We start from the raw sequence: 26692 nt of genomic DNA on the forward strand, positions 1-26692 counted from the left end.
ATCTACCCCTCCGATTTCCCCCGCTTCATTCTTCCCCTCCTGCTACCTTCTTCTTCTTGAGAAGACATGTTCTTGATGTATTTTCCCATGTGATTTTTTTTTTTTAGACTGGAGAAAGGAACAATTCAAAGCAGGTGAGTGGCTTTATTATTTTGTCCCACATAATCTCTCTTCTACAAATGAGAAACTCTTACATTTATATAAACTCCCAATAAAACCTGGTTGGTTTTCCATTCATGGCTTTCAGTTCAGTCTCAGTCTCATGCTGAAATGTGAACAGATTTCTTACTTTTCTGATATCATTCATTCATTCAGCATTAATTTATAGAACTATTTATTCAAGGCCAAATAAATAAAGCCAATCTGATCTCTGACTTCATGGAAAAGTACATGTACAGATTTTAATGAAGGTTATGAAGGAATAAGAGATTTCCATGAGAAAAAAAAATGGTGGATTGAGGGAATTTCCCTGAGGAACTGATTTTTAATCTGAAACTTAATTGATATGGTGGATTCATTTGAATAACATCACAAGAGCAGTTCGGTCAGAAGGAAGTCTGTTACACTGGCCTGAGACAGAGAAGAGCTTGTTGTATCTCAGTGTAAGTGGAAAACCATCTTAGAATCTTTCCAGAATTATTAGTTGATTATCAGTTTCTAGTGCATGGTGCTTTGCTCTGAATATCTCTGCATCCACAAATATTTCCTAGTTAATTTAATCCTCCAAAAATTAAAGCACATTCTACTATCCCCACATACAAATTCTTATGAGAGAAATTCTAACTATTGAAGATGTTTGATTTGAGAAGAAACAGATTAATTACTGCTGGTATTAGTACTACTGCTGCTATTACTGCTGGTATTAATGTTACTATAACTATTGGAAGCTAAAAAAAATTGGCAAGTGTTCATCATGGGCAAGACATAGTTGTAAGTTCTCTACACATTATCTTGTTTATTTCTCACAATAGTCCTATGCTGAGGTATCATAATTGCATATATCATTATGAAGGTAAAGTTGAGGATGAGAGAAGCAAAGTAACCAAGATCGCACTTACTAAGGATAAAGTGATTATCAAAATGCCTATCTTTCTGACTACAGAGCCTAGGATTTCAACCATTAGAAATCTAATAAAAGTACATGAGAAGTGCGTGACTTAATAATTATGTAGTAAATGATACCAAATGAAAATGATACCAAAGAAGCTTAAATGAAAGTAGATACACTGTGATTGGACTCTGACAGTTTATTATTAGGAGCTTTATTATTAGGAGCAAGCAGTAAAGTGAAGACATTAGAGGGAGGCTAGAGGGACCCCATTCTGAAATGCCTGACTCTGGGAATCTTCAGGTCAGGCAGACAGCGCTCTTGCCTAGATGGTCTCAGCCCATCTGGAACAAATGGTTGCTCAAGCTCGTCCAGCCTTGGCCTTCTATGATATACACACATATCTCCTGTGTATGGACACAGGACAAACCATAAATTGTTTTACCTCCTCTTCTGTAGCTCTCCCTCTTATTTTCCTTCTTTCTCCTTTCCCTGTATTTGCATCTTTCCTAAGGCCAGCCAGTTTCCACTGCGGAATGACCTATTTTTCCCCCTCTACCTGCAGTTGCTGTTACTCTGGATCCAGACAGTGCTCATCCCAATCTCATCATCTCTGAGAATAGAAAACAAGTTTCTTTAATGGAAAATGTTCCTCAGAACTGTGATGCCTCAGTATACCAAGGACAAGAGGAATCTGAAGCTGTCTTCAGTGTTCTGGGCCAAAATTACTTTAACACAGGGAGACATTACTGGGAGGTGGAAGTCAATATTGGGACAGAAGCCGGACCTGAAACTAAATGGGCTGTGGGTGTTTGCTTAAATACAGTAAAAAGAGATAAGTGGTTTGTAGAATGTCCAGAGAAGAATTTCTGGGTGATAGCATACGAGAAAGGAGAAGTCAAGGTTCTCACCTTCTCAGAGTCACTGTCACTGAGGCAGCATCCTCAAAGGATAGGAGTTTTCTTGGACCAGGAAGATGGAGATGTGTCGTTTTACAACATGGTTGATGGGTCGCACATCTTTTCCTTTACCGGAATCACCTCCTATGGGACCCTCTGTCCTTATTTTAGGCTTCAGGGTGCTGGCACATCTGTGACCATCTACTCAACTTCAGATTGCACTGAAAATTGTCCTGATTCTTCTCCAAATACCTCTGTAACTCATTTAAGGAGTGGTGACATGGGTATCCCTCAAGAAGCTAAGCGTCTATTACCTCCATAGGAAGTGAAGTGTCAGCGCCTCCGCCGCTCCTGCTCAGGCTTCTTATTGGTATGTTCTCCAAGAAAGCTGTCCCTGTGCGGAGAGTAGGTCAGCTTCACTAGGTATGATTTCAGCCCCTTTCAAAGAGGCAAAGGTAGAAAGAGAAATGGGACAACTGAAAAATGTCTGGGGGAATTTCCTCTTGTGTTGTTTTTGGGGAAATACAGTGTCTTTTTGGGCAGCAACAATTTGTCACAAGAAAATTCCAAACAAATGCCTGGTCTCTCTTCTGTTCTGGTACTCAGTGTGTATTGAAGTAAATATTTTTAAAACTACATTTAAAAAGAAAAATCTCTCTTCCCACTATTTTTGTTATCAAATATGAAGGAGGGGTGGTGTTTGAAAGGAAGAATCACAGTTGAGTGAATTCTTAATGCATGTTACTACTATTGTAGATACACAAATGTGTTCAAGTCTTGTGAAAGTTAATAGTTCAGCTGGCCCTTTCTTCAGGTTCATGTCCACCGACCTCAAAACCTGGAGTTTGCCATGCAGTGGGGAGGACTGATGTAGAACTATATACCATTTGAGCAGGAGCCCAAGGCTTCTGTTAGGGAAGCCACACACGCACACACACACACACACACACACACACTTTTTTTTTAAACAAATTCTCACTGGTTAGCAAGTCCTGAATGTGTCCTATGTGAATATGTGAATGAAGAAAAAAATTGATGTTGCAATTTATACTTTCAGAGAAAAATATTCAAGTAAGAATGAAGAAACATCTGGAGGCTTCATGGAAAAAGTCACTGCTAACACTGACATTTTTTTTTCCTTTCAGACCATCTTCTTCCCACTATTGAGGGTTTCTTTGCCTTTAGTGCAGCTAAGGCTTCACTATGCTTATGTCTTCAAGGATATAAAATATGAGCTTCTTCTGTTAAATGGGTCCCCTCTTCCTGGATATAGAAAAATCCACTTAGATTTTTCTACACTATTAACAGTTTTTTGTTTTTGTTTTTTTTGACAGAGAGATAGAGCACAAGTAGGCAGAGTGGCAGGCAGAGGGAGAGGGAGAAGCAGGCTCTCTGCTGAGCAGGGAGCCGGACGTGGGGCTCGATCCCAGCACCTCAGGATCATGACCCGAGCCGAAGGCAGCCGCTTAACTGACTGAGCCACCCAGGCGCCCCTATTAACAGATCTTTAAACCGTAAGTCCCATTATCAACCTCTTTTGGAAGATGTATCTTCTTAGCAAAATTTCACTGACACACTAAGTGGTAAAGCCAGTATTGGAACCCAGGAAGAATGAAGCCAGAGCCCAGAATATTAACTTTACTGACAGGAAAGAGAATACTTATATAACAAGCAAGCAAAAATAAAGGCAGGAGAGAGGTAAATGAATAGACAAGTGTTAATAGCTATAATCAAATGGACATGGTGGATGAGAAGGGATTCTGGACCTGAGAACCCTTTACATGGAGATAACCACAAAATAGGAACAAATGGGATTGGAACTATGATATAGAACAAGAAGGATAATGGGTTCCATTTTGGATATTTTACTTTTGTTATATACTCAGAACAATCAGCAATTTCCAAAGGTTTCCAAATGAGTTTTTAAGTATCTCACCTGAAGAAACTAAATTCATATTTTGTTCTATAATGGGATTCCTCCACCTGTCACTCCTCCACTCATTTTTTTTTTGAGAGAAGCCAGCATAAAGTACTTTTATTGCAATCATAAAACTCGAAATGCTTATGTCGTGTGGGGAGGTAGGAGTGGGGTAGGCAGCAGTAATTTCTCTCACCAAATCACCATACAGGACAGCAAAGGGGTGAAAGGGGGAGGAAAAGCCAGGAAACTGAGCTCAACAGGGGGAGCTGAACATCAAAGCCAGGAGATGCTGAAGCTGTGATGACCAGCATCATTTTCTCAAGACAACACCCAAAGGTTTGTCATGATGGCTGGACTTTCATTGGGTGTCTATGAACAGCACCTTCAATTTAAAGTTTCGATTAAAGTTCTTAAAATTTGGGAAGTGGAGCTTGGATAACTCTGAGATTACAAAAGTCCTGATTATCCATTAGAAAAACCACAGGGTGGAAAATAATAATAATAACAACAACAACAAAAATAATAATAATAATAATAATAATAATAATAAAACCAGGCCACAAAGAAGGCTTCAGAGGTCCCTGCTGGCCTGGGGACAGATACATGTAGTGTCCAGCATCTCAGTGAGCATGATCTGCTTTCATAAGGCAGAAAGTTTAAGGTGAGGCTGGGGCTGGGCAGTGCAGGCAAAAGTTCTTCCCCTCCCCACTTCAGTTTCAGGTAGGGCTTTTAATTTGACCCAAGAACATCTCTCAACTTGGAGAGCAATTCAACCCTCAACAGCACCTCAAATCTGCTATGGCTTTGCAGAGCAGCAGCAAAAATGTTTAATATATAATAGATACAAATTTCATCCAAAAAAATAATAACAAAATAAAGATTCTTGCATCCCCTCCCACACTAATTCCTACCCTAAAGTTAACCCATGGGGCACCTGGGTGGCTCAGTCGGTAACGTGTCTGCTTAGGCTGAGGTCATGATCTCAGGGTCCTGGAATCGAGGCCCACATCAGGCTCCCTGCTCAGTGGGGAGTCTGTGTCTTCCTCTCCCTCTACCCCTCCTCACTGTTTGTGTGTGCTCTCTCTCTCTAAAGTAAATAAATAAAATCTTTTTTAAAAATTTAAAAAATAAAGTTAACCCATTATTTGTGCTATTTATATCTTACTAATACATAAGTGGAAACCTAGATCCAAAAGACTAAAGCTGAACCTTCACCCCAAAACAAAAACGAAATAAAATGAGTAACTTGAGATTTAGGTCATATAGTTTAAGCCAACACACATAGGAGGAGAGAGGGAAAGAGCAAAGCTGAGTGCCAGAACACATTCAGTCAGGGTCATGTTTATACAGAGTGTAGTGGAAAGTCAGGAAAAGTGCCATAAGATTCACATGTCCATCTGGACACACCAGATCCCTCCATGACACATCTAATAATGGGGAGCTCAGGGAGGAGGCCATTGCTGTCACTCCAGTTTCAGAAGCTCCATGTCAAAAAGGAGAGTGGCATTTGGCGGGATGATGACTGGGTGCCCAGTGGCACCACACCATAAATGTAGTCCAGAGAGATAGTCAGTTTGGCTCTCTGACCCACATTCATGTGGGCAACCCCTTCTTCTCAGCCTCAGATCACCTACTTAGCATAAACCTAAAGAGCTTGTTTCTGTCCCTGGAAGAATCAAATTTCTTTCCATCTTCAAGTATCTCCAGAAGTGCACCACGTAGGTCTGACCATGCTTGGGGAAAGTGAACCCGACTCCAGGGAGATGGTCTCCCCTACACTCCCATGGCAGCCACCATGGCACACACTGGTCAGGCAGGCTGACCAACAGGTGACCTGGGGGTGGCTCCCTGGCTCTCAAAAGTTGTTGTTGTTTTAAGTAAGCTCAATGCCCAATGTGGGGCCTGAAATCAGGACTCAGAGATCAAGAGTCACATGCTCCACCAACTGAGCCAGCGAGGTGCCCTTACTTCTCTACTCATTTTAATGGGTTTTGTCCTTCTAAACTTAGAGATTGGGGGTCAAAGGCTAGAGGTGGGCAATGAAAGAAAATGTGAAGGTTGATGTTCTATTGGAATCACAGTTGTAGAAATGTCAGGGATAACATCATCCATCATATCCTCATCTCTAAGGATGGGCAAATCAACAAGCAATGAAGGGTCTCCAGGTAGCCCACAGTTCATGACAAAGTAGTGACCTTGAATTCACCATCTGACTCCATCAAATATTTATTGCTGGACTGCTCTGGCAATCCCATTCTGAGTAGACTCTATTAGGGAATGATAAGACATTCAAAAACAAAGAGAGAGACTTTTAGAGTAAAGAACTATCTTAGGGCAGGAATCATGCCTTACTAAGCATTTTATTTCTACATCCCAGCACAGTGTATTCTATAGGTAAAATATTAAATAAATATCCTATTTACGAATCTATTCCTCTACTTCATAAATGTTTATTGATCAGCTAATATATGCCACTTTTCTACTTTGTGAGGATACACAAAAAAGAAAAATATCACTGCCCTAATGGAACTTAAAGTCTACTGACAATGAGAAAAAAGTCTTGCAGAGGGGTTAACAAATTTGGTTTCTGATTTCCTCCAGTCCTCTCCCTTAAACTGAGATCTATCCAATCTATACATCTCTTCTGAGAGTCACAATGCTTTGCATGACTACAACCAGCTCCCTATGCATCAGAAGTGACAGGGAACTGGATCCTTGATGGGCCAATCCAGTCACTCATCCATCAGCCACAGTGATTGCATCAGTGATTGGAGCATCTTAAGCCACCAATCTTTTTCTTTCCCCATGGTTTTTCAAACTGGCACTGGAACTGAGAAAGTAAATTAATCCCCAATTTGGTGAGCTAAAGAAAACATGTTTCTTAATACATAGTGAAAGAATTTGACTGATAAAAAACACATTTTCTTGAGATCTTCCTAGGGAAAACCTATATGTTATATATTGGGCCTGCACAAGCACATAAAACTAACAAGCAAAAAGTTAGACTCATCAAGAAGGAAGACAAAAAAAGGGGGGGAGAGTTAACCCTCAGACTTTACTAAATAAAATATCTTTAATTACATTAAGTCAAAATAGAGTAACATTAAACATATTTTAAGGCAAAGCCAGCATATCTACTAATAAATTTGACTTCAAAAATAAAAAGGGTATATTAATGTACCCAAAGTAGTAAAACATTTGTCAAACCCCACAGAATGTATAACACAAAAAGTGAACCCTAATGTGGACCCTACCTAGAGACTGTAGTTGAAAATAATGCATCATTATTGGTTCATCTGTTGTAACAAATGTACCATACCAATGCAAGGTGTTAATAGGAAATTATGGGGAGAGGGAGGAGGGATATGGAAATACTCTGGATTTTTCAGGCAATTTTGCAATAAACCTAAAACAGCTCTTAAAAAATAAAAATTGTTTATTAAAAAAAAAGAATGAAGTACTGGTACATGCTACAACATGGATGAATGCTAAAAATACTATGTTAAGTAAAAAAAAAAAAAAGAAAGAAAGCCAGACACTAAAAAATCCATATATTTTGTGATTCCATTTATATGAAATATCTAGTATAGGCAAATTCATAGAGAGGAAATAGATTAGTGGTTGCCAGGGGCTGGGGAAAAGAGAAAATGGGTAGTGACTGCGTAATAATTATGGAGTTTTCTTCTGGAGTAGTAATCTAGAACTGGATGCTGATGATGGTTGGACAATATCGTGAAGGTATAAATACCACTGAATTGTATACTTTAAAATGGCTAAAATGAGTTTTATGTTATGTGTATTTCACTATTGAAAATTTTAAAAACTAAGTAAAATAAATGTGTAAATACTAGTGGGAGAATAATACATAGTTTCAAACATAAACATATGAGTTTAAAAAACAGAGAAAAAATACTATGAGCCAAAAGAGACACTCCAGGATGCGACAGGTGGGTGATGACTACGATGGCTGCCACCCTAAAAGACAGCAGAGTGTCACTAGTAGGTATTCCTCATTCTCACTTCAGAAGATTTCAAGACTTTTTCCAAGTCTTTCTTTTCCCATATTCTTTCTTCTTCCACTTATAGTTTCTCTTCTTTAATTCATTATAGCTTTAAAATATTCCTACCATGTGTTGTATTTATTGCTTTTGTTTATTTTGTAATTATTGATGTTAATTGTGCATTTTTTTGTTCTAAAAATAAAATTGACACCTTTGTATACACAATATAAAATTAATTTTTCTCTTTTTTCCAGCTTTATTGTGAAATAATTAACACATATCACTATATAAGTTTAGGGTGTACAGCATGATGATTCAATTTGTATATATTGTGAATTGATTACCACAATAGATTTAGTTACCATCTATCATCTCATATAGATACAATGAAAAGAAATTAATTTTCTCCTTGGACTAGAATTTCTTCTTCTTTACATTTTTTTTAATATGAGTAAAGTCGACACACAATGTTACATTAATTTCGGGTGTACAAAATAGTGATTTGACACATCTATAGGTTATGTAGTGCTCACAAGAGTAGCTACCATCTGTTACCATACAACACGATTACAATATTATTGACTATATTCCCTATGCTGTACCTTTTATTCTCATGACTTATTCATTCCATAACTGGAAGTCTGTACTTCCCACTCCCCTTCATCCATTTTACCCATCCCCTTACCCTCTCCCTTCTGGCAATCATCAGTTTGTTCTCAGTATTTATAGGTCTGATTCTGCTTTTTGTTTGTTTATTCATTTGTTTTGCTTTTAGATTCCACATATAAAAGAAATCATATGGTATTTGTCTTCGAATAGAATTTCTAAAATTTTTTTCCACTCCAAATTTCCACTTTCTTGAAAAAGTCTGGAATAGGAATTCTACATTTCATATGATATTCAAGATTATATCTCAGTGATCAGATTTCCTCCTTCTACTCAGCTGTATTTTCTCTTACTCTTTTTTAACTGTATTTCTTATTTCCTCAGCCCCACTGGGAAATTCTCACCTTCATAAAGAAACCTATAAATAATCTTTCCTTGCATTTCCTTCTCTAGGCCTAATTGCATTTCTCATTGGATTTTCTAAGAATCTTTGATCATCACATATCAGGTTGTGATTGGTGGCAGGATTTCAGAGAGCCTGGGATAGTATAGTTCTCTGAAGGGATCAGTCTCCAGATCAAATCTCAAGCCAGAGTGACATTAAAGCATCTTGATTTGGTAGCTGGAGGATGGTGTGAGCCCCTTCAAGCAGCTGGTGAAAGAAGAAGACCGGGACTTGGACTATAATCCTTGTTTCCAGAATCTAAGGTTGTTTATTCCCTTGGAGGTGTTGCAAAATCTCCTGGGTGTAGGAAAGATGTCAGGAGAACCCACATTAAGGGATTGAAGAATGAAGAAGGTGTATAGAGTTTCAGAGAAGAAAAGTGTAAATAGAGCACTTGTTGGTCATGTTATAAAGAGAGGTGTCCAGAGGCTAGTCAAGGAAGATTTTGACCCTTCCAGGAGCCATCTTTAGGGAGAGGAGCCTTGGAGGAAAGGTAATGGCCCAGTACTGGTTTTCATAGCAACTCATTGTCTGAACACATTCTCAGGTGACAGAGGGATGACTCCCTTCCTCCCTATATTGCCCTTGGCAATACCTGGGACCTATACTCTCTTGTTCCCAACCTCCATTTCTCAGTGCCATCTCCCTGACATGAGCCCCTCCTGGCCTGGTCCATTGAGCAAGCTCTGTCGGATGTATGGCTGTATGAATGTTCATGGGTCACATGCTTGTATCCCTCAGAAAGGATCAGTCCTGGGTGAGCTGTATTTGGATCCAATGTCACATTCACTGTAGAGAAAGAAAATCCATTCTGATGATAACCAATGTGTGGAGTATTTTAAAATATAAATTCCATTATATCAACATCCAAACAGGCAAACCAAAGTTATAGTGACATAAGAGATTTGAAGTGAAGGAACTTTATAGGGCACACAGAACAACCTATCAACACAGAGAAGTCCTTCATCCATAGGGCAAGAATCATCAATAAGCAAGTCACCATATTTTTAAAGATCTTAGTGAAATGTTCATGCCAACAGCATCTCAGTCAGGTCTCAGCTCTCACCCTTGAAAGCATGGATGGCTATGCTACTTTTTTCGTCTTCTCCCTTAAGTAGATCAGTTGGGAATGTTCACTGGGGGATCAAATTATTGTTTAATCCCTTTGCTTCTATTATCACTGTAAACTCTGATATCATTCAGCACTGATCCTCCACTACATGAATGTAAGCCATGGACCCTCATGTTTCATTAATTACTGAATGTTCACTGAATGCTTCCCCTATGTGACTGCTGAAAAAAGAGGCTAGGGAAAGTGCACGGCAAGGCTCCCCTACAAAGGATGCTCCATACATGACTATTTACCTGACTTACCTTTTTTACAGCTCCTCCTCTTGACCAGGCCTACAATTGCAGCAAGAAGTAATAGCCAAATAAGCACTATCTTCCATGAAAAATTCATCATGGGCTCTAAAATGGAAAACCCAGAATCCCATTAAATCACGAAACTGGGAAAATTCCAAGATCATTCTTTTTATGAGCAGCTCCTGAGCTAGAGAGGAGGGTGAGAAGTGGGTCTCTCATGGAGGAAGCTGATCTGTTCCTCTCTATTCTGCAGAACTTGAGGGGAGACCCAAAGTTTATGCTAGCTTTACTGTTTGCTCCTGTCAGAAATACACACACACACACACACACAATTTCTTTCCTGTCTCTTTTCCAATTACATCACCACCATCACTGGAATAACAAGGGTAGGAAAAGGATAAAATTACCTAATCCACAGGCGTGAAGATGGTGTTAAGGAAAACTGGTTTTTAATCCCAAAGACAATCCACAATAAAGAAAAAAAAGTGATATTGGTTTCACATCAGAAGAAGAGAGTTTGTCCTTACAGTGATGGTAGAGTCAAGTCTTAGAAGTTAGTGTATATGCAACAATATAACCTTAAGGTTTTAGTCAAGGGACGTCAGTAGGATCTCCAGGTATCCTGAAGACCATTTTTGTAAGAGATAGCAGGTGATTTTATCAGAGAGAAGAAAATAAAAATTTAAAAACAGTAGAGCAATAAAATGTAAGTCTGGGTTTGCCTTCATATGTATTTCCCAAAGTTGAGAGGAACACATGGAGTCACCAACCTGAAAGAAAAAAAGTAGCCATTTTCTCCTCATCAAGAAGGGGGTTACTAATGGAACAAGTTACGTTGACGAAAGAGCTGTTTGTGACCAATAGAGATGTCTCCACATGGAACAGCCTGTGGCTGTCTTCAGTCAGAACCTCTGAAAATGATGGTATTATCTTTCCTTCCATGTCCTTCCATTGCACATGGGGCTCTGGGAACCACCCTTCTGAACTGCATATCAGCTCTATTTCTCCATCCTTCTGTTCCTTTACAGTGATCAGTGGGGAAGAACCCAGACCTGGGGAATAAAGATCAAGGAACAAAACCTAGAGTGTCTGCAAGTGGTTATATGGTCAGTAACTTCACTGAGAGGAAAGAGGGGAAAGGGTTGGCTGAGAGAACAAAGCTTATAGTGGAATTATACTCCACTTAGGGATGAGACTAGCTGGAATGGCTTCTAGTTTTGTTATGTTTGGTTTATTTTTATTTTTTGTATTCCTAAAGTCATCCTCAGATAGAGTCACAGGAAAAGTAAATTTTAAATCCAATCTTTTCTCTTCTGTATCTGAAAACAAAACAGCTTTGACCAAGACATGAATCACATGGACAGGATTAAAGAAAGTGAGTAAAAGAATATCCTCAAATATCAAGATTTTATAAACATGTACATCCAGTGGCAGAAAATAACAGAGTCCATTTAACTTCTCAATATGTACCCCTCTGGATATTTCATGAATATGTTTATGAATTGAGACCCAAAATCAATGGGAGAAACAAATCAATTATCCGAAATGTTGGCCTATGTCTTCAGTGGTATTTGCTAACCTTGAAAACTCAATTCTTACTCACAAATATAAACAGTGGGAAATTATGATGCAGGGAGTGATTTTGTCTTTCTTCTTCTATCCTGCCAGTTCTTTCGATACTATTTTTGCTTTTATGTGGATATAGGTTAGTCTTTACATAATTATACTTCCTAGTAACTATACATTGTTCAGAATTTTAAGAACACTCTGAAATAATGAGTCGTATGTAGAGTTATGGAGTAAAATTCTCAAATTTCATTAAATGTGTGGTCATTTTACAGAGATCTTGGGAAGTGTACAATTTCTATACCCAGAGAATTAAATCTGGTCCATGTGAGTTTGTGAACTTTAAGTATGTACTACAGTTCTTATGCATCAGAGTGTTCAATATAAATTTGACAAGTGAATGGACATTCCAAAAATTTCAGGTACCAGGGAAAATTTCCAGGAACTAGCATGTTAAAGCAGTAGGAACAAAGGTTGAATCAAAAACATCTGGAATCCTTACCTACTATCTTCAGATCCAAACTGGCCTCCTGATAGACACCATCTTTTTCAAAAAGGCACCGGTACTGCCCATTATCTGACATTGTGGCATTGTGTATCTGCAGGGTCAGTATCCCCTCATCAATGGCATCACTCACCAACACTGTCCTCCCTCTATATTCTTCCATCTGCTCTTCAGTCACATGTCCCCCATCCGCATACACGTAAACAGCAGGATAACGGTGTGATTGGACCCACCTCACCTCCATGCTCTGTGCATTAGTCTTTGGGGACAGGTAACAGGTTAATTGTATGTCTTCTCCCACTCTGACAAGGATGGGCTGGGGAGGTCCAATCACTTCTAAGGAAGCTATGAAATACAACAGACAAAACACAATGAAAGACACAAAATGGAGAAAATAGTGTCATCAGTAAGAAAATCTCAAGTGGGGTTTAGAAGCCAGGGGCATCCCAGGGGAGCTGTGAGGCACAAGGTCATCCTTTAGAGAGGGGGAGGTTTGGTGGAATCAGGATAGAGCTTGTCCCTGGGAAAAAAGAACCATTAATGGAACCCACACCTGCCTTGACCTATTTTAATCAGATTACAGCCCAATAAAATAATTTTGCAATTAATACTCCTAGAATAAAAATAATATTTTATCACTTCACATCGGTATGAGCTCCTTAAACTACTTCTCAATCTGTGTATGCCTCAGTTTCTTAAACTGTGAAATAAATATATCACTCCCTTCTGGAGTTAAGCAAAATCATCTATATAAAGCTCTTGGATGACTATACAGTGTGAGTGGAGGCATGCAGACCGTGAAACTTGAGGGCACTGAAGCCAATCTTTCTGCCTTGTTAATGATAAGGGATAAAAATGGGTTTCAGGTGGATTTTTAGTAATTAAATGTGAAGGAACCTTCCCCTGGTTTGATTTTTATAACACCTTATAAGTCAGATCCAGCCTCCATGTTTTGGTTCTGTGAGGTCCCACATATGTGGAGCTCTAAACACACACCAGGTTCAATGTCCTCAGATTATTTTGGAGAAACATTATAAAACCAAGAATTGGGGAGGTTGGCAAAATATAAAACACAAAACAACAATGAATACACAAAAAGTCTAATCCTCCCATTGTGAAAATTGGAGATTTTCTCTGATGGCTTTCCTGGACACAAGCTATGTTACACTTCCAGTTCATCAGGCTCTGGCCATGCTAGTTTTTCTCTGTTCTAAATTGAGAGTCATCCTTTCCGATCAAAGGATAAAAATGCTTTCACATAAGTTATGGTCACTTATAATAGAAATACAGGCATAAATTTGTATATTGTTGGATGAGAGTCAATGACAAAAGGCAAAATGTCCTCATTATGTAATTAGCTAAAATCTGCTAGGTACTTCTTTAGAAAGGAAATTTACTGTCAATCAACACAAGCCTAATCTTCAGATTATTCCCTTCTATTCTAGCTAGAATTTGACTCCCAATTATTTCCAGCATTTTGTTTGCTTCATCTTTCAATTTTACCTAAAATAATATCTCCATTGCATATGTATCTGTTAAAATCTGGAGACAAAAGTAGGAGTCAGAAATAATGAACTAGGGATTAGTCTGTTGTTATTTCTCCTTCCACGTATTTTACAGTACATTACTTAATAAAACAGACAATTTCTTTATCTCCATTACCCATATGAGTAGGCGCATGATAGATATATGAAACACCTGTTATTCCAGAATCCAAGTAAAAAATAAAGTTGGAAGTATGGGAAAAAAATCATGCAGCCCAATCTGTTAATAAGTGATATTCTTCTAGAATACAAGCTCCTTGAGAGAAGCTCTGCATAATCTCATTTCTTTATATACTTTTGTATATATTGTGGGCCTTCCACACAATTTGTGCTCACATTTATTGTTTTGTTCTATTATTGGGGTATTGTATGTATGTTACTGAAAGGCCCTCTGAATATTCACTGAAAATTAAATCCTCTCTGGGGTGTGCAGTTCACTGAATATACATCAATTCCTTGAAACATGATCATCCCATCATCATGTCATATAATCCTCTTTCAATCAGCATATTCAATTAAGTGGGTTATCTCATTTCCTCAATATGCTATATTTTTATATCATATATTATATTAATATCATATCATATCCAGTGTAGAGCTTAATACTACATCAGAGATTAAATTCAACATGTTCATTTTGAAGATGAGGGAAATAGAGACCAATGATTTACAAAAATCACACATAAGTGATTAAGAACTTGCACTCTTAAGCCAGATTAGAGGGCAAATATCACAATTTCTCAATGGTTTCCCACAAACCACAGATCTATAAGATTTTGCCAGCTGTAAAATGAGGATAAATCTATTAACTTTTATAATTATTGTAAGAAAAAGAAATAATCTCTGTAAAGCATTTAGCATCCCACCTGGCATATAATTAATATTTCTTAAAACTAGTCATTATTTTTATAAGATTATTTGATGAAGGGGAATGGTGGGGGTGGGCTAGATGAGTGATGGGCATCAAAGAGGGCACTTGCTCTGATGAGCACTGGGTGTTGTATGTAAGTGATGAATCACTGAATTCGACTCCAGAAACCAATATTGCACTGTGTGTTAACTAACAAAAATTTAAATTAAAAAAAAAAAGATTATTTGCCAGAGTGAGAACTGGAATTCCAGTCCTAGGACTTCTATAGCAAGCTCAGTTTGCCAGCAGCCAATTGCAGTGGGTCCTTGTCTCCAAGTTCTAATTCATGAGGATAATACAGAGGTAGATGTGAAACTCCTGGTATCCTCAATCAACAACCCTCAAAGTTCCTAAGGGTATAGATCTGTAACCCCCACCTAACAGGGAGCCAAGGGGAGCCCCATATTTTCATCATGTTTTACTGTGGTCCCAGAAGGTCAGCACAACTAGGAACAACACAACACCTGATTGTATTGTGTGTACTGGGTCTCCAGTGGACATGTCAGAGTGGTTCAAATAACTCAGAGGTGTGACTCTTCACTCGCTGCGGGTTTTTCATAGATGGCTTTTATGATATTGAGGTATGTACTCTCTATCCCTACACTGTGAAGAGTTTTAATCAAGAAAGGATGCTGTACTTTGTCAGATGCTTTTTCTGCGTCTATTGGGAGGATCATACAGTTTTTGTTCTTTCTTTTATTAATGTAGTGTATCACATTGATTGATTTGCAGATGTTGAACCAACCTTGCAGCCCAGGAATAAATCCCACTTTCTCATGGTCAATAATCCTTTGAATGTACTGTTCGATCCTATTGGCTCGTATTTTGGTGAGAATATTTGCATCCATATTCATCGGATATTGGTCTGTAATTCTCCTTTTTTGTGGGGAGCTTTTGCACAGCAAAGGAAACAATCAACAAAACCAAAAGACAATCAACAGAATGGGAGAAGATATTTGCAAAGGACATATCAGATAAAGGGCTGGTATCCAAGATCTATAAAGAACTTCTCAAACTCAACACCCAAAGAACAAATAATCCAATCAAGAAATGTGCAGAAGACATGAACAGACATTTCTGCAAAGAAGACATCCAAATGGCCAACAGACACACGAAAAAGTGCTCAACATCACTCAGCACCAGGGAAATACAAATCAAAACCACAATGAGATATCACCTCACACCAGTCAGAATGGCTAAAATTAACAAATCAGGAAACGACAGATGTTGGCGAGGATGCAGAGAAAAGGGAACCCTCCTACACTGTTGGTGGGAATGCAAGCTGGTGCAGCCATGCTGGAAAATAATATGCAAGTTCCTCAAATAGTTGAAAATAAAGCTACCCCAACAATTGCACTACTGGGTATTTACCCCAAAGATACAAATGTAGTGATCTGAAGGGGCTCGTGCACCCCAATGTTTATAGCAACAATGTCTGCAATAGCCAAACTATGGAAAGAGCCTAGATGTCCATCAACAGATGAATGGATAAAGAAGATGTGGTGTGTGTGTGTGTGTGTGTGTATTCCACCACATCCACAGTGGAATATTACGCAGCCATCAAAAATTTGAAATCTTGCCAATAGCAACAACGTGGATGGAACTAGAGGGTATTATGCTAAGCGAAATAAGTCAATCAGAGAAAGACAATTATCATATGATCTCACTGACATGTGGAATTTAAGAAACAAGGCAGAAGATCATAGGGGAAGAAAGGAAAAAATGAAATAAGACGAAACCAGAGAGGGAGACAAACCAGAAGAGACTCTTAATCTCAGGAAACAAATTGAGGGTTGCTGGAGTGGAGGGGGGTGGAAGGGATAGGGTAGCTGGGTGATGGACACTGGGGAGGGTATGTGTTATTGTGAGTGCTGTGTATTGTGTAAGACTGATGAATCACAGAGCTGTACCCCTGAAACAAATAATACATCATATGTTAATAATTTAAAAAAATTAGGGTAGACATTTTGCATGAAAAACAAAACAAAAAAAATAAAGGGATTTTAAAAGTAAAAATAAATAAATAAATAAAATTTAAAAAATAAAGTCTTCCTGAGGGACAGAGACATGTGTCAACCTGCCCCAACACTGGTCTGATCTGTAACTAACAAGTTCTGCTGGTTAAGGTTTCTGTCTGATCATAAGCAGATGCTACGCAGGCAGAAGGGGATCTGACTTGGACGGTATGGCTTACAGGGGTGGAACTTTCCTCAGATTGTGGAGTTACCTTTGACCTTCCTGAGGCCATTCCCTTTATCTTTATGGCCTTGATGGGCTCGAAAGTGTCACACTAGACTCTGGCAGAGATTGGGGTGTGTTTGTACGCTCAACCTCACCTAATTTGCAATAGGCACATGTGCACGCACACATTCCTATAACCAGTGACTTGAGGGTGAGCAGGATATTGATGGAAAATGAGTGATACAAGGTCATATGCATCTGGGCAGGGAGCAGGCTGCATGGGCCCATATCATGGCCTGGGAGAAAAGGTCACAGGAAGGAGGAAGATGGTAAGGGGGTAAAGGAGAAACTAAAAGAGGCTCAGATATCAGTTGGTTACTTTTTAAACCACTTATCTTTATCTTAGGTACAGTAAAATAATTACAGTCCGACTGTTAAGTAAAAAAAAAGAAGAAGAAAAACAGGAAAATGATTGAAGGACCCAGGCAGTGTCCCAGGCTACATCTAGGAAAGTAATGGCTCCTGCCCAGTATGATGAGGTTAGGATCCACTGGGGTGAGGAGAAGGTGCAGAAACCACAGCAAGGCCAGAGTGTTGAGGTGATGGGTGATGATCTCCAGTTACCACGAGGACACTGCCTTCACATTAGAAAGATTTTAAAAGGGCCTCCAGAAGCCCACCATCTGTCCTATACCATCCCTTACACACAAGCAGAGCAGAGATCGTGTCTGTGCCCCTTACAGGCATCCTTCTGAGGCTCAGTGGGTCCCAGTGAACACTTAAAGTCATAGGTTACACAGTGCAAAGGTGCCCGAAGGAGGCTGTGTTTTGCCCGTCCCCTCTGGTACTAACTGAACTTGAGACTTGAAGTCATGCCTCTGTTTCTCATCTGGATTACGAGTTGTCACGGTAGCTCCCACTGGCTTTGTCCAGGGACTATCAATTCCCTTTGGGGCAAGCAGGGTCTCCTTTATACCAGTGCATCCAGTGTCTACTCACCTAGCTCATTCTGGTGTTTCTCTGGAAAAAGAACAAGGATAATATATTAGGGAATTTGATCTGAGGGAAAGGAGAGAAAATATTTAAAAAGAAAAGAAAGCTCTACATTTTATTAAAAAGCTCAGTTCATCACCGGGCTATGGGTATTGAGGAAGGCAACTTCTGCATGGAGCACTGGGTGTTATACGCAAACAATGAATCATGGAACACTGCATCAAAACTAATGATGTAATTTATGGTGTCTACCATAACATAATAAAAAAATAAATGAATAAATAAATATAAATAAACAGCTCAATTCATAAAAAAGAAATTAGAGAAAAATGTTCTTTCCTGTAGAACACCTAGTGATCCAGCTGTTTTTCCTTTTGTTTGCATAACAAAAAGCCTCTCAGTTCTATTACCTCATGATTGTTTATTTATGCTGATACTTAACATATTGATATTTAATATCTTGTAAAAATGATACATATTCTTCTTGTAAGTGCATGGAAAGTATAAAAATATACAGACATAGACAATTATCACCTATCATTCCAAACTGAGAGATAAAACATATATAAAGCATTTATAAAATGTATTCATATATATATATAATATATAATATATATTCAGCTCCTTTTAACATTCACATGTGACATTTACTTAAAATTCTTTCGTATATCCACTTATATGAGTAAGAATAACTATATCCTTATATCTAAATATAGAAGATGTCCCAAAAATCTTAGTGCAGTTTTAAGTTATGGAAAGCCATTATTTTTTACATGACTGGAAATGTTTATAGATAGATAGATACATAGGTAGGTAGATAGATAGATGTAATCTTTACATAAATAGTCCATCATAAGGATTTTTTCAACCATTAAAATCATTTGAAAATACCATTTTTCATCAATGCTATAATTTATAGTCACATTAGATACTTAACATTCACTCCACTGTTGTATTGTGCCTTTTTTTTACTGTTGTTTTTGTTGCTATTTATAAATGAGGCTATAATTAAGATGCTATTATGTAAATAGTTGTCTCCATCTCTGATTATCTTCACATGACAGGTTCCAGAAGCAACTGGCACAATGTGGTATAGGAAAACATTTTAATTGAAAGAATATAGTTTTATTTTCTTTATCATGTGATGCATACTTGTTAGTAAAGAAAATTAGTTCAGAAAGAAGAAAAGGTGGAACTTGAAAATAACTGGAATACCATTAACAATAGCTGTTTAATCAAAATATAGTATATATTTCCAGCCATAAATAGTTTATATGTTTTAATACATATTACTAAATTTTAGATATTTTCCTTAATAAAAAAATACTAGGTGCTATGGAACAGTCTTTTGAACCTTTCCTGTTAATCACTTTGCACATTAGCACATTGGTCCTAGAGGCAGAGCTCTGACCTGGAATGGAGATGACTGAGCTCTTCTCTTCATTGAGGATGGGGTTGTGGATGAAGCAGGACACGGTCTCCACAGAATCATTCCTGACCACAAGAGTGGTTTCCACATAGAACAGGCCATTATCATCTTGGATGGAATGCTCAGAGACAGCCAGCAACTTCTCTCCTGTGATATCTGCCCAATAAACCTGGGGCTCTGGGAACCAGCCTTTTGCAGTGCACACAAGCTGGACTCCACTTTCCACAGGTCCCTCCACGTGGATGTAAGGGGCAGACCCCAGACCTGTGGAGGGAAGATACAGCCCTAAGGCCTGGAGCCCATGGAGGCACAAACCATAGAAACCAAGATCCTGGTGACATTGCTCATAGGGAGAGGGCAGGAGTTCATGGGTCCCAAGTCCTCTTCCCATTCAAATTGGAGTTCATATACACTTTGCTTGTTCCCCATTCTGGATCTTTAAACTTTAGCATATGAGCTGTCTTTTTCTTCAGATCCAGACAGGACAAGAATAAGAGAAAGGGACATAATGACATTTTGCTCATGTCACTAGTACTGCCAACAACGATGTGTTGTGATTTATTCTTGAGCTTCCCCATGCCACAAACTCTGTCTGACATTTTAGATGCTATCTTGACTCTGATTAATTAGAACATTTAATATAAAGCCAGAAATCATCTCCAGGGACTATTCTTTACATTCTTTCTGGTGGTGGTTGTGATCTTGGGGACCAAATAGATAACCTGGGTATATAGAATGGGATGCCCCAGGAGGAGCTCTAGTTACTAAATACTCCTTACAGTCAATGGGAAAATGTTTTTGAGAAATCCTAGTTTTATGTAGTCATGAAATTCTTTCTTTATCCAACACTACTCTCAAACCCAAACAAAGGGACTATATTTCCCATAGATGATAAATCTCTATCACTTGGTGGGGAAAGAGAATCACTCCCTTCACCTACAGCCTTAGAAAATGTGTGGCTTATTTTCAAATGTTCCTGATAGTGAACAGCTGCCTTCCTCTCTCCATATCTCAGAAATACATAGATTCTTTCATCCATCTTCGATCACCTGTAACATAACTATAATAATCATAGTCACAGGTGTTAAGAAAAAATGGTGTTAGGAAAGAGCCTTAGTGTGAGTAAGAGATGGTAACATCTCCAGAGAACTATTTCCCTGAGAAGGTCAGTGGATTTACCTGATTTTCTCTTTAGCATATGGGAGAGTTATTCTTGCCAGGGAACTAGATGATTATTTACTTTTCAGATATGCATTTTTCCCCAGAACAGATCCTTTTTCTCAACTGTTTCCCACTTTGCTACTACAAAAGCATCAGGCAAAATCCTGTCATTCACAGTGGGTATGTCCAAATGCATCTGGAGTCCCCAATTCATTGAACACTAATATTTAATAATCTCCATAAAAGCACAGTTCTTAACCTCTTTGTTCCCAGCACTAGCTTTCTCACAGGAGGCATTCCAGAAAGAAACATAATTTGTATACTTGGTTATTGCATATTGGAGTTTGGGTAGAGAACAATGCATTCCATTGAGATATGGCTGCTGGGCAATCAGCTAGATTCACTCACTCAGTGATTGACTTGCCCTAACACATCAGCCTGATACAGCACAAATTTGTGCCTCAGTAAAATTGCTAATGACCGGATGTCATGGATTGCAATTAGTGGTCAAGAATAGTCAAAACTGCATAAGTTAAACTTGAGAAGGTTGTTTAAGTGAGCTTGCTTTGAAAACTTCAGGATTACTTGTCTTCAAATGAATCAGGACAGAGGACTGGCCATTAGGAATTGCCTTGAGGATTAAAAGGGAATTTTTCAACTAGCAATAGGCTTACCACAAATTAATACACTTCTCCCTTCACTTTGTCTTTTCCAAAATATTCACCTGCTACTTTAACCAGCAAGCTTGTTTCTCCACAATAGTTATTCTCTTGGAAATGGCACCAGTATTGCCCATTATCAGATGGTTGGATGTTGTTTATCTTCAGAGTCACATTTCCCTCATGAATGCCATCCTTTATCAACTCTACCCGGCCTCTGTACTCCTCCATCTGCATCTCAGTCACATCAGCTCCATCCCAGTATACAAACACAGGTGTGCTGGGCTCCGAGCGGTACCATGTCACCTTCGTGTGCATTGTAGTCCTCTTGGGGAGGAGCTGACAGGTTAGTAGGGCATCTTCCCCAATCCTGGCCAGGACTGGATGTGTAGAACCAATCACTCTCCAGTTATCTACAAAACAGAGTGAAAAAGAGGAACCAGGAAATGCCAACTGGAAGATTAATATACTTGCTTTGGGATGTCCAACCTATCAAAATGGAGGCACCTGGAGGAGGGAGGGCTTTATTTTCAATGATTTAGAGAAATCCAGCATGATGGTTTGCATATTTGGCTGTTAAAAAGACAATTCTGTGTAGTACTGAAAATAACATGCAGTTCAAAAATTTGAGTGTTAGTGCTAAGTCTGTCACCAGCTGTGTGATTTGGGGAGCAAACCTATTATTTTCAGTGAGATTTGAGATTTGGAATCTCAATTTCTTCATCTTTAAGATACTAAAGCCACCTTCTCTGGGTTGTTTTTATTCTCTAATAAGTCAATGTGTAAATTGATTTTTTACACTGAGAACTTTGTTAGTGATTTGTTTTATATCTTATAGTAATTTATTTTATAGTTAGTGATTCCACTTATATTGTTAGTGACTGATTTCATAATCATTTTCCTAAAATTTAGGTAATAAATTCATTCATTAGATTTTTCAGCTTTTCAGGATTGCTCTGGTTCTAGGTAAGGACCTGGGATTATTTTTTAACTTCAAAAAATTTTTGGTCTGGAGTAGGCAAGGCTCTAGTTACTGGAGCTTTGTATGTACAATGCAGTTTTGTGCAAGGACATTTTGTGGTGGATTAAGGGCAGTGGCTTGTCTAGACAGTTTGAAACTTTTAATCAAATTTTGAGTCATGTTTGACCTCTTGTCATTATGTGCAAATCGAAGGGATATTTAATAATTCCACATGTTATTATGTTTAATAATCTCAAAAGTCATATATATTATATTCTTCCTTATCCTAAAATGCTCCAGAGCTATTTGTATTTTCTCTGCCACATCCAATCATCCTAAGAAGGAAGGAACTTCAGCTTGCTCACTTGCTGATGAATATCAAATAGATGCTGGTCAAAAGGTCACTACAGAGCTTAAGTGGAGATCTGCTTCCATTCTTCATTTACGGAATCCACATATGAAGCTAGATCTGAAGTCATTCCATCTGGTTGACTTCTTTTATAGGCTAGGAAATTGCATTATACAGAGGTCAGGACAGCCTCATGTCACATCACGTAGTTTCTGGCAGCCCTCAGTCTGGAGCCTGAGCCTTCTGGTGCCCTGTCCAATGTTTTTTCCACTTCTGCATGTTGTATTTTCCTTAGGACTCTGGTATTTCCCCCTGACACTGAATTTTCATAATCCCTTTTTAAGGTACAATTCAGCCACTGAGATTTCCAAATCCATTTCTTGGAAATCTTCTAATTTCTTGTTTCCAAGTATTTTTATGCTGTTTAGTTTGTGGTAAGAAGCAGCCTTTTCCTTGCCACCAAAGTTCTGTCCTGCGTGGAAGCAGGAAAATGGATGAATAACTTAATGTGTTCCAGGTACTTCTTCATGTGCATCCTCATTTAATCCTAAAGCCTGTCCTAGCCTTTAAGACATAGGTATGTTGTTATTCTTATCACAAAGATGAGGAAACTAAGGCAGAAGGCACTCAAGTCACTTTTTAAGGTAACCCAGCTAGAAGTGGAGGACCCTTTCTGGAACACAGATGCATTGGTTCCTGGACCCCCAGTCCTAATATTGTCCTAGCCCTTTTGATTTGGAACTCTGCATGTGGACTGTAACACTGGGACATTTAGATATACAGTAAAGGGAAGAAGGGCATCCTACCTGGCTGCCTCATGGTGAGCAGTACAAAGAAGAAAGAGGCAACTGCACCAGACAGACTATATCCTGGAAAATCCACCATTCTCCCTACAGCAAACACAAAAGAAAAATATGAGTACACCCAAATGATACTATAATGGAGCAAGGTCATTCTGTTGTTTCCAACAGTTACATAGTCACAACGAGGAATCAACATAACCCCTCCACAATCAAACAAGGAAATGGACTTGGTTCACTTTCTCTGCAGTTATTGATCATTTCTGACCCCTTACCTCATGTGTTGTACTTTAAACTATTTTTTTAGGCTTGAGGGAAGATTTCTGATTGAAATGAAAAGCCCTCCTGAGTTCAAGGGACAATAATATTTATATGTTTTTAAAAATCTCCTAAAGTCCATTTATTCTGAGCATGCAGAAATTATATAGTAGGATTCAAATGTTTTTCCTTGCCCTCCTCCCAGCCCCTCCTGCAAAGTTCTTCATCACCACCCTCTCCTAGGTGTACAGGAAAGAACAGGAAGGCTCTGCATCCTCACTCTTCAGCCAGGAAGCCATTGCTAGTGCCTTGGGAGAACCCAAGGGCCAGGGCACACCTTGGAAAGTGAAGGAAAGTGTGGTAGAAATGGGGCTGCAGGAAGAGACCAAGGAAACTACCCTAAATGGCCTTTCAATGTCGTCTTGGAACACAAAGGAATGAGTAAAAGAAATAGCCCAACTGCAGAGATCGGCAAACCCAACATGCCCATTATACCAGCATTATAAAAATGCTTCCACACAGCTAAAAAGTTTTAAAACTACCAGGACAAAAATCAAATGCCAACTTTAAATTTTGAAAACTGAAAAATTCAGAGTGGAAGAAGCCTAAGACTCATTCCATCTGATGTGTCCAGCATCTTACTGCTTCACACCAACTAGAAGAACCTGTTCAGGAGCAACAATAAGCTGGCGATTGTTTCTCTTTACCCAGAAACTAATACCAGTAAAATTCTATAGGGCAAGGGAAAAGCAGCAGTCACTGAAATAGGGATTATAAACCAAGTGGTTTAGGAGATTATTTATACTCTATTATGACTGCTTTTTAAAATGATGCATACTTTCATCTAAAATACCTCTAGGGAAACTGATACAAGCCCAGCCACAACACTTAGACACACAAGAGCGCTCAAAGATCGATATGAAAATGGGGCCAAGCATTAGGAGATAGCATAGACCATCTGTAGCTCGCCACTGGAGACAGTCACTTCCCCTCTGAATGAAGGAGATTGCTGATGCCTCCTCTTGTGAAAAGCAGAAATGTTTTGTTCTACCCAGTAAGAGCAAATACAGCCTGCAAAACTCATGCCAAGCACCATCCCTCAGTCATGTGAACTAAGAAGGACCCACATTTGCTACAAACCAGTTTATAGATGTGTGTTCCTTTAGGTCTTTCATGTTAAAGCAGGGGGAAAACCTACAAATGCAACTAGAAAAAAAATGCTCAAATTAATGAAGCTTTTGAAGAAAGTTGTGAAAATGTACCTTACCCTTCACTGGTGCTCAGAGAGAAATTCATGAGCGAGTATAAACAGGGAGAAAACTGCCTTAGATAGGGTTCTGAATGGGAAAAAGGAGAGTCTTGCCCTTGGAGGGTCTTTGGCAATGCCTGCAGAAATTTTTGGTGGTCACAGCTGGGGAAAGGGGATATCCAATGAGCTGCTACACATCCTACAATTCACAGGAGAGCTCCTACAGCAAAGAATTATCCAGCTTAACATGTCATTAATGCCAAGGAAAAACACTACCATAGACCATCTGCTGTCAGTATGCTGAAAATCTTTGGCAGATTTTTACTAAATAAACAACTGGACTTATATTGCAAACTTTAAGTTAAAACATTTTCATTACCAGGTTTTTGACATCTCTATTTTACCATTTGAACATAGGCTGAGAATCTTCTAAAACTGCCATTGCTACTAAATATGGTAAAACTTTGGTATTGTCAAGAGATGTTATCTAATATGTATATGTACCATCGAATGTTCAAAAACCCATGTTTCATTTAATTTTCTGGATAAAGTGTACATATTAAGATGGGATGATAAGTGAGTGATAAGTGGTGGTTTGTGTTGAGGCTTTAGGTGAATAACAATTCTGAATTCCAAGGTCTATGCATGTACTGTTAAAATTCACACCAAAGAAAATTACAAATTACTACATGTCATGAATCATTAGAGGTGTTTTTTTTTCAGTAAAAAACCTCAAATGTTAAATTCTCAAAATGCCAAGTGACCACAGTAATTAACTGGTGAGAATAAATTTATTCAGTTCACAAAGTTTGAAGTTTATATATCTATATTAATTTTAAAAATAGATATAACTGATCATATGTTAACACATTTTTGTAGACAGAAAGCAAAGTAAAATAAGAATTCTAGGAGACAAGGTGACTTTGTGTTTACTTCTGTGACCCCGAGAATCTCACTTTATTTTCTTGAACCTCTCCTGTCTCTCATCTCTGATGGAGACACTCGTTCCTAACATTGTTTCCGCTGTGTCATCAGCACATGACAGACAAGCAAGGCCCACAGACACAGCACAACATCATGCATGACAAATGAATAACGTGATCCTGCTGTTCTGAGTTGTAATCTAGTACTCTCACCTGGCCCGCTGCACAGCAATATATGAGGATCACATAAGTTATGGTAGACTGAAAAACACGGAGTGGGGTACGAGTATCAGATGCAAGTGGAAGGTATTATGGCAAGTGGCAGAGTTTCCCTGTGGGTGCTGACTGTCCACATGCCCCACTTCCTCATCCTAGTCGACTTCCCCAACTTCCCTGGTCATCCTCCACCAGGGACTCGTCAAGCCACTCACGTGTCTCCTCTCCCCTTCAGCGTAAAACCGGGGGCTGCTGGGTCTTCTCCTCAGTGGGTCTCAGGTGTACCCTTCATCCACACAGCAGGTGTCCAAAGGCAGGTCAGGGTCCTGGGGTGCTGACCAGAGTAAGAATTGTGGGACTGCCAGACGGCATGGAGGTAGACCCCCGGGGCCCCCAGCTTTGGGTGAAGGGAGATTGTGCTGCTTCACCCAAGCTGAAGGGACAGCCTAGTCCAGGAGGCCCACCCTGAACATGAGATTCCAATCAGAATATCATGCTCACCTCCTACCAGCTATAATCCTCAGAAAAGTGAAACTCAGACATGTGGACTTTGACTGGGTTCAGTTATGAGTTCTTCAGGCTTGCAGACACAACTGTGACATTAGCACTCCTCACCAACCTCAGAAAGCCAGGGCACTACTGCTGGGCCCCATTTGACACCCAGTCTCTGCCATCTCCAGTCAGATCCTCACACAGCACCTGG

General features: G+C 39.0%; 2 protein-coding genes and 1 pseudogene across 2 annotated transcripts in view; 1 reads left to right on the forward strand and 2 right to left on the reverse strand.

Moving 5' to 3' along the window:
- Window positions 1-2394, forward strand: part of LOC102744739 (butyrophilin-like protein 1) — a 4813-nt gene extending 2419 nt beyond the window's left edge. Inside the window, exons 6-7 of the mRNA XM_081827471.1 lie at window positions 108-134; window positions 1614-2394. Of these exons, the coding sequence (XP_081683597.1) occupies window positions 108-134; window positions 1614-2269 (683 nt within the window). The 3' untranslated portion in view covers window positions 2270-2394. The remainder of the gene's footprint in view (window positions 1-107; window positions 135-1613) is intronic.
- Window positions 2395-4491: 2097 nt separating this feature from the next.
- LOC145722902 (peptidyl-prolyl cis-trans isomerase FKBP1A-like) lies at window positions 4492-6049 on the reverse strand (annotated as a pseudogene).
- A 2077-nt stretch (window positions 6050-8126) lies between these two features.
- Window positions 8127-26628, reverse strand: BTNL2 (butyrophilin like 2). Its single transcript, XM_006736241.3, has 9 exons — window positions 26205-26628; window positions 23350-23433; window positions 21299-21646; window positions 19396-19677; window positions 17991-18011; window positions 12354-12701; window positions 11056-11337; window positions 10295-10390; window positions 8127-9709 (listed from the first exon to the last, which is right to left on the reverse strand). The coding sequence occupies exons 2-9, from the start codon at window positions 23426-23428 to the stop codon at window positions 9495-9497; spliced, it is 1671 nt and encodes a 556-aa protein (XP_006736304.3). The 5' UTR covers window positions 23429-23433; window positions 26205-26628; the 3' UTR covers window positions 8127-9494.
- Window positions 26629-26692: the final 64 nt, after the last annotated feature.

The sequence above is a fragment of the Leptonychotes weddellii genome, chromosome 8 (assembly GCF_054177405.1).
Source record: "Leptonychotes weddellii isolate Sample4059 chromosome 8, ASM5417740v2, whole genome shotgun sequence".
Taxonomy (NCBI): domain Eukaryota; kingdom Metazoa; phylum Chordata; class Mammalia; order Carnivora; family Phocidae; genus Leptonychotes; species Leptonychotes weddellii.

Coding starts and splice junctions, on each gene's coding strand:
- BTNL2 (XM_006736241.3), bottom strand. CDS start 23,428: ATGGTGGATTTTCCAGGATATAGTCTGTCTGGTGCAGTTGCCTCTTTC. Junction 19,678..21,298: donor CTTGCTGGTTAAAGTAGCAG/GTGAATATTTTG, acceptor TTCCCTCCACAG/GTCTGGGGTCTGCCCCTTAC. Junction 10,391..11,055: donor GGCTACTTTTTTTCTTTCAG/GTTGGTGACTCC, acceptor TTTCCATTTTAG/AGCCCATGATGAATTTTTCA.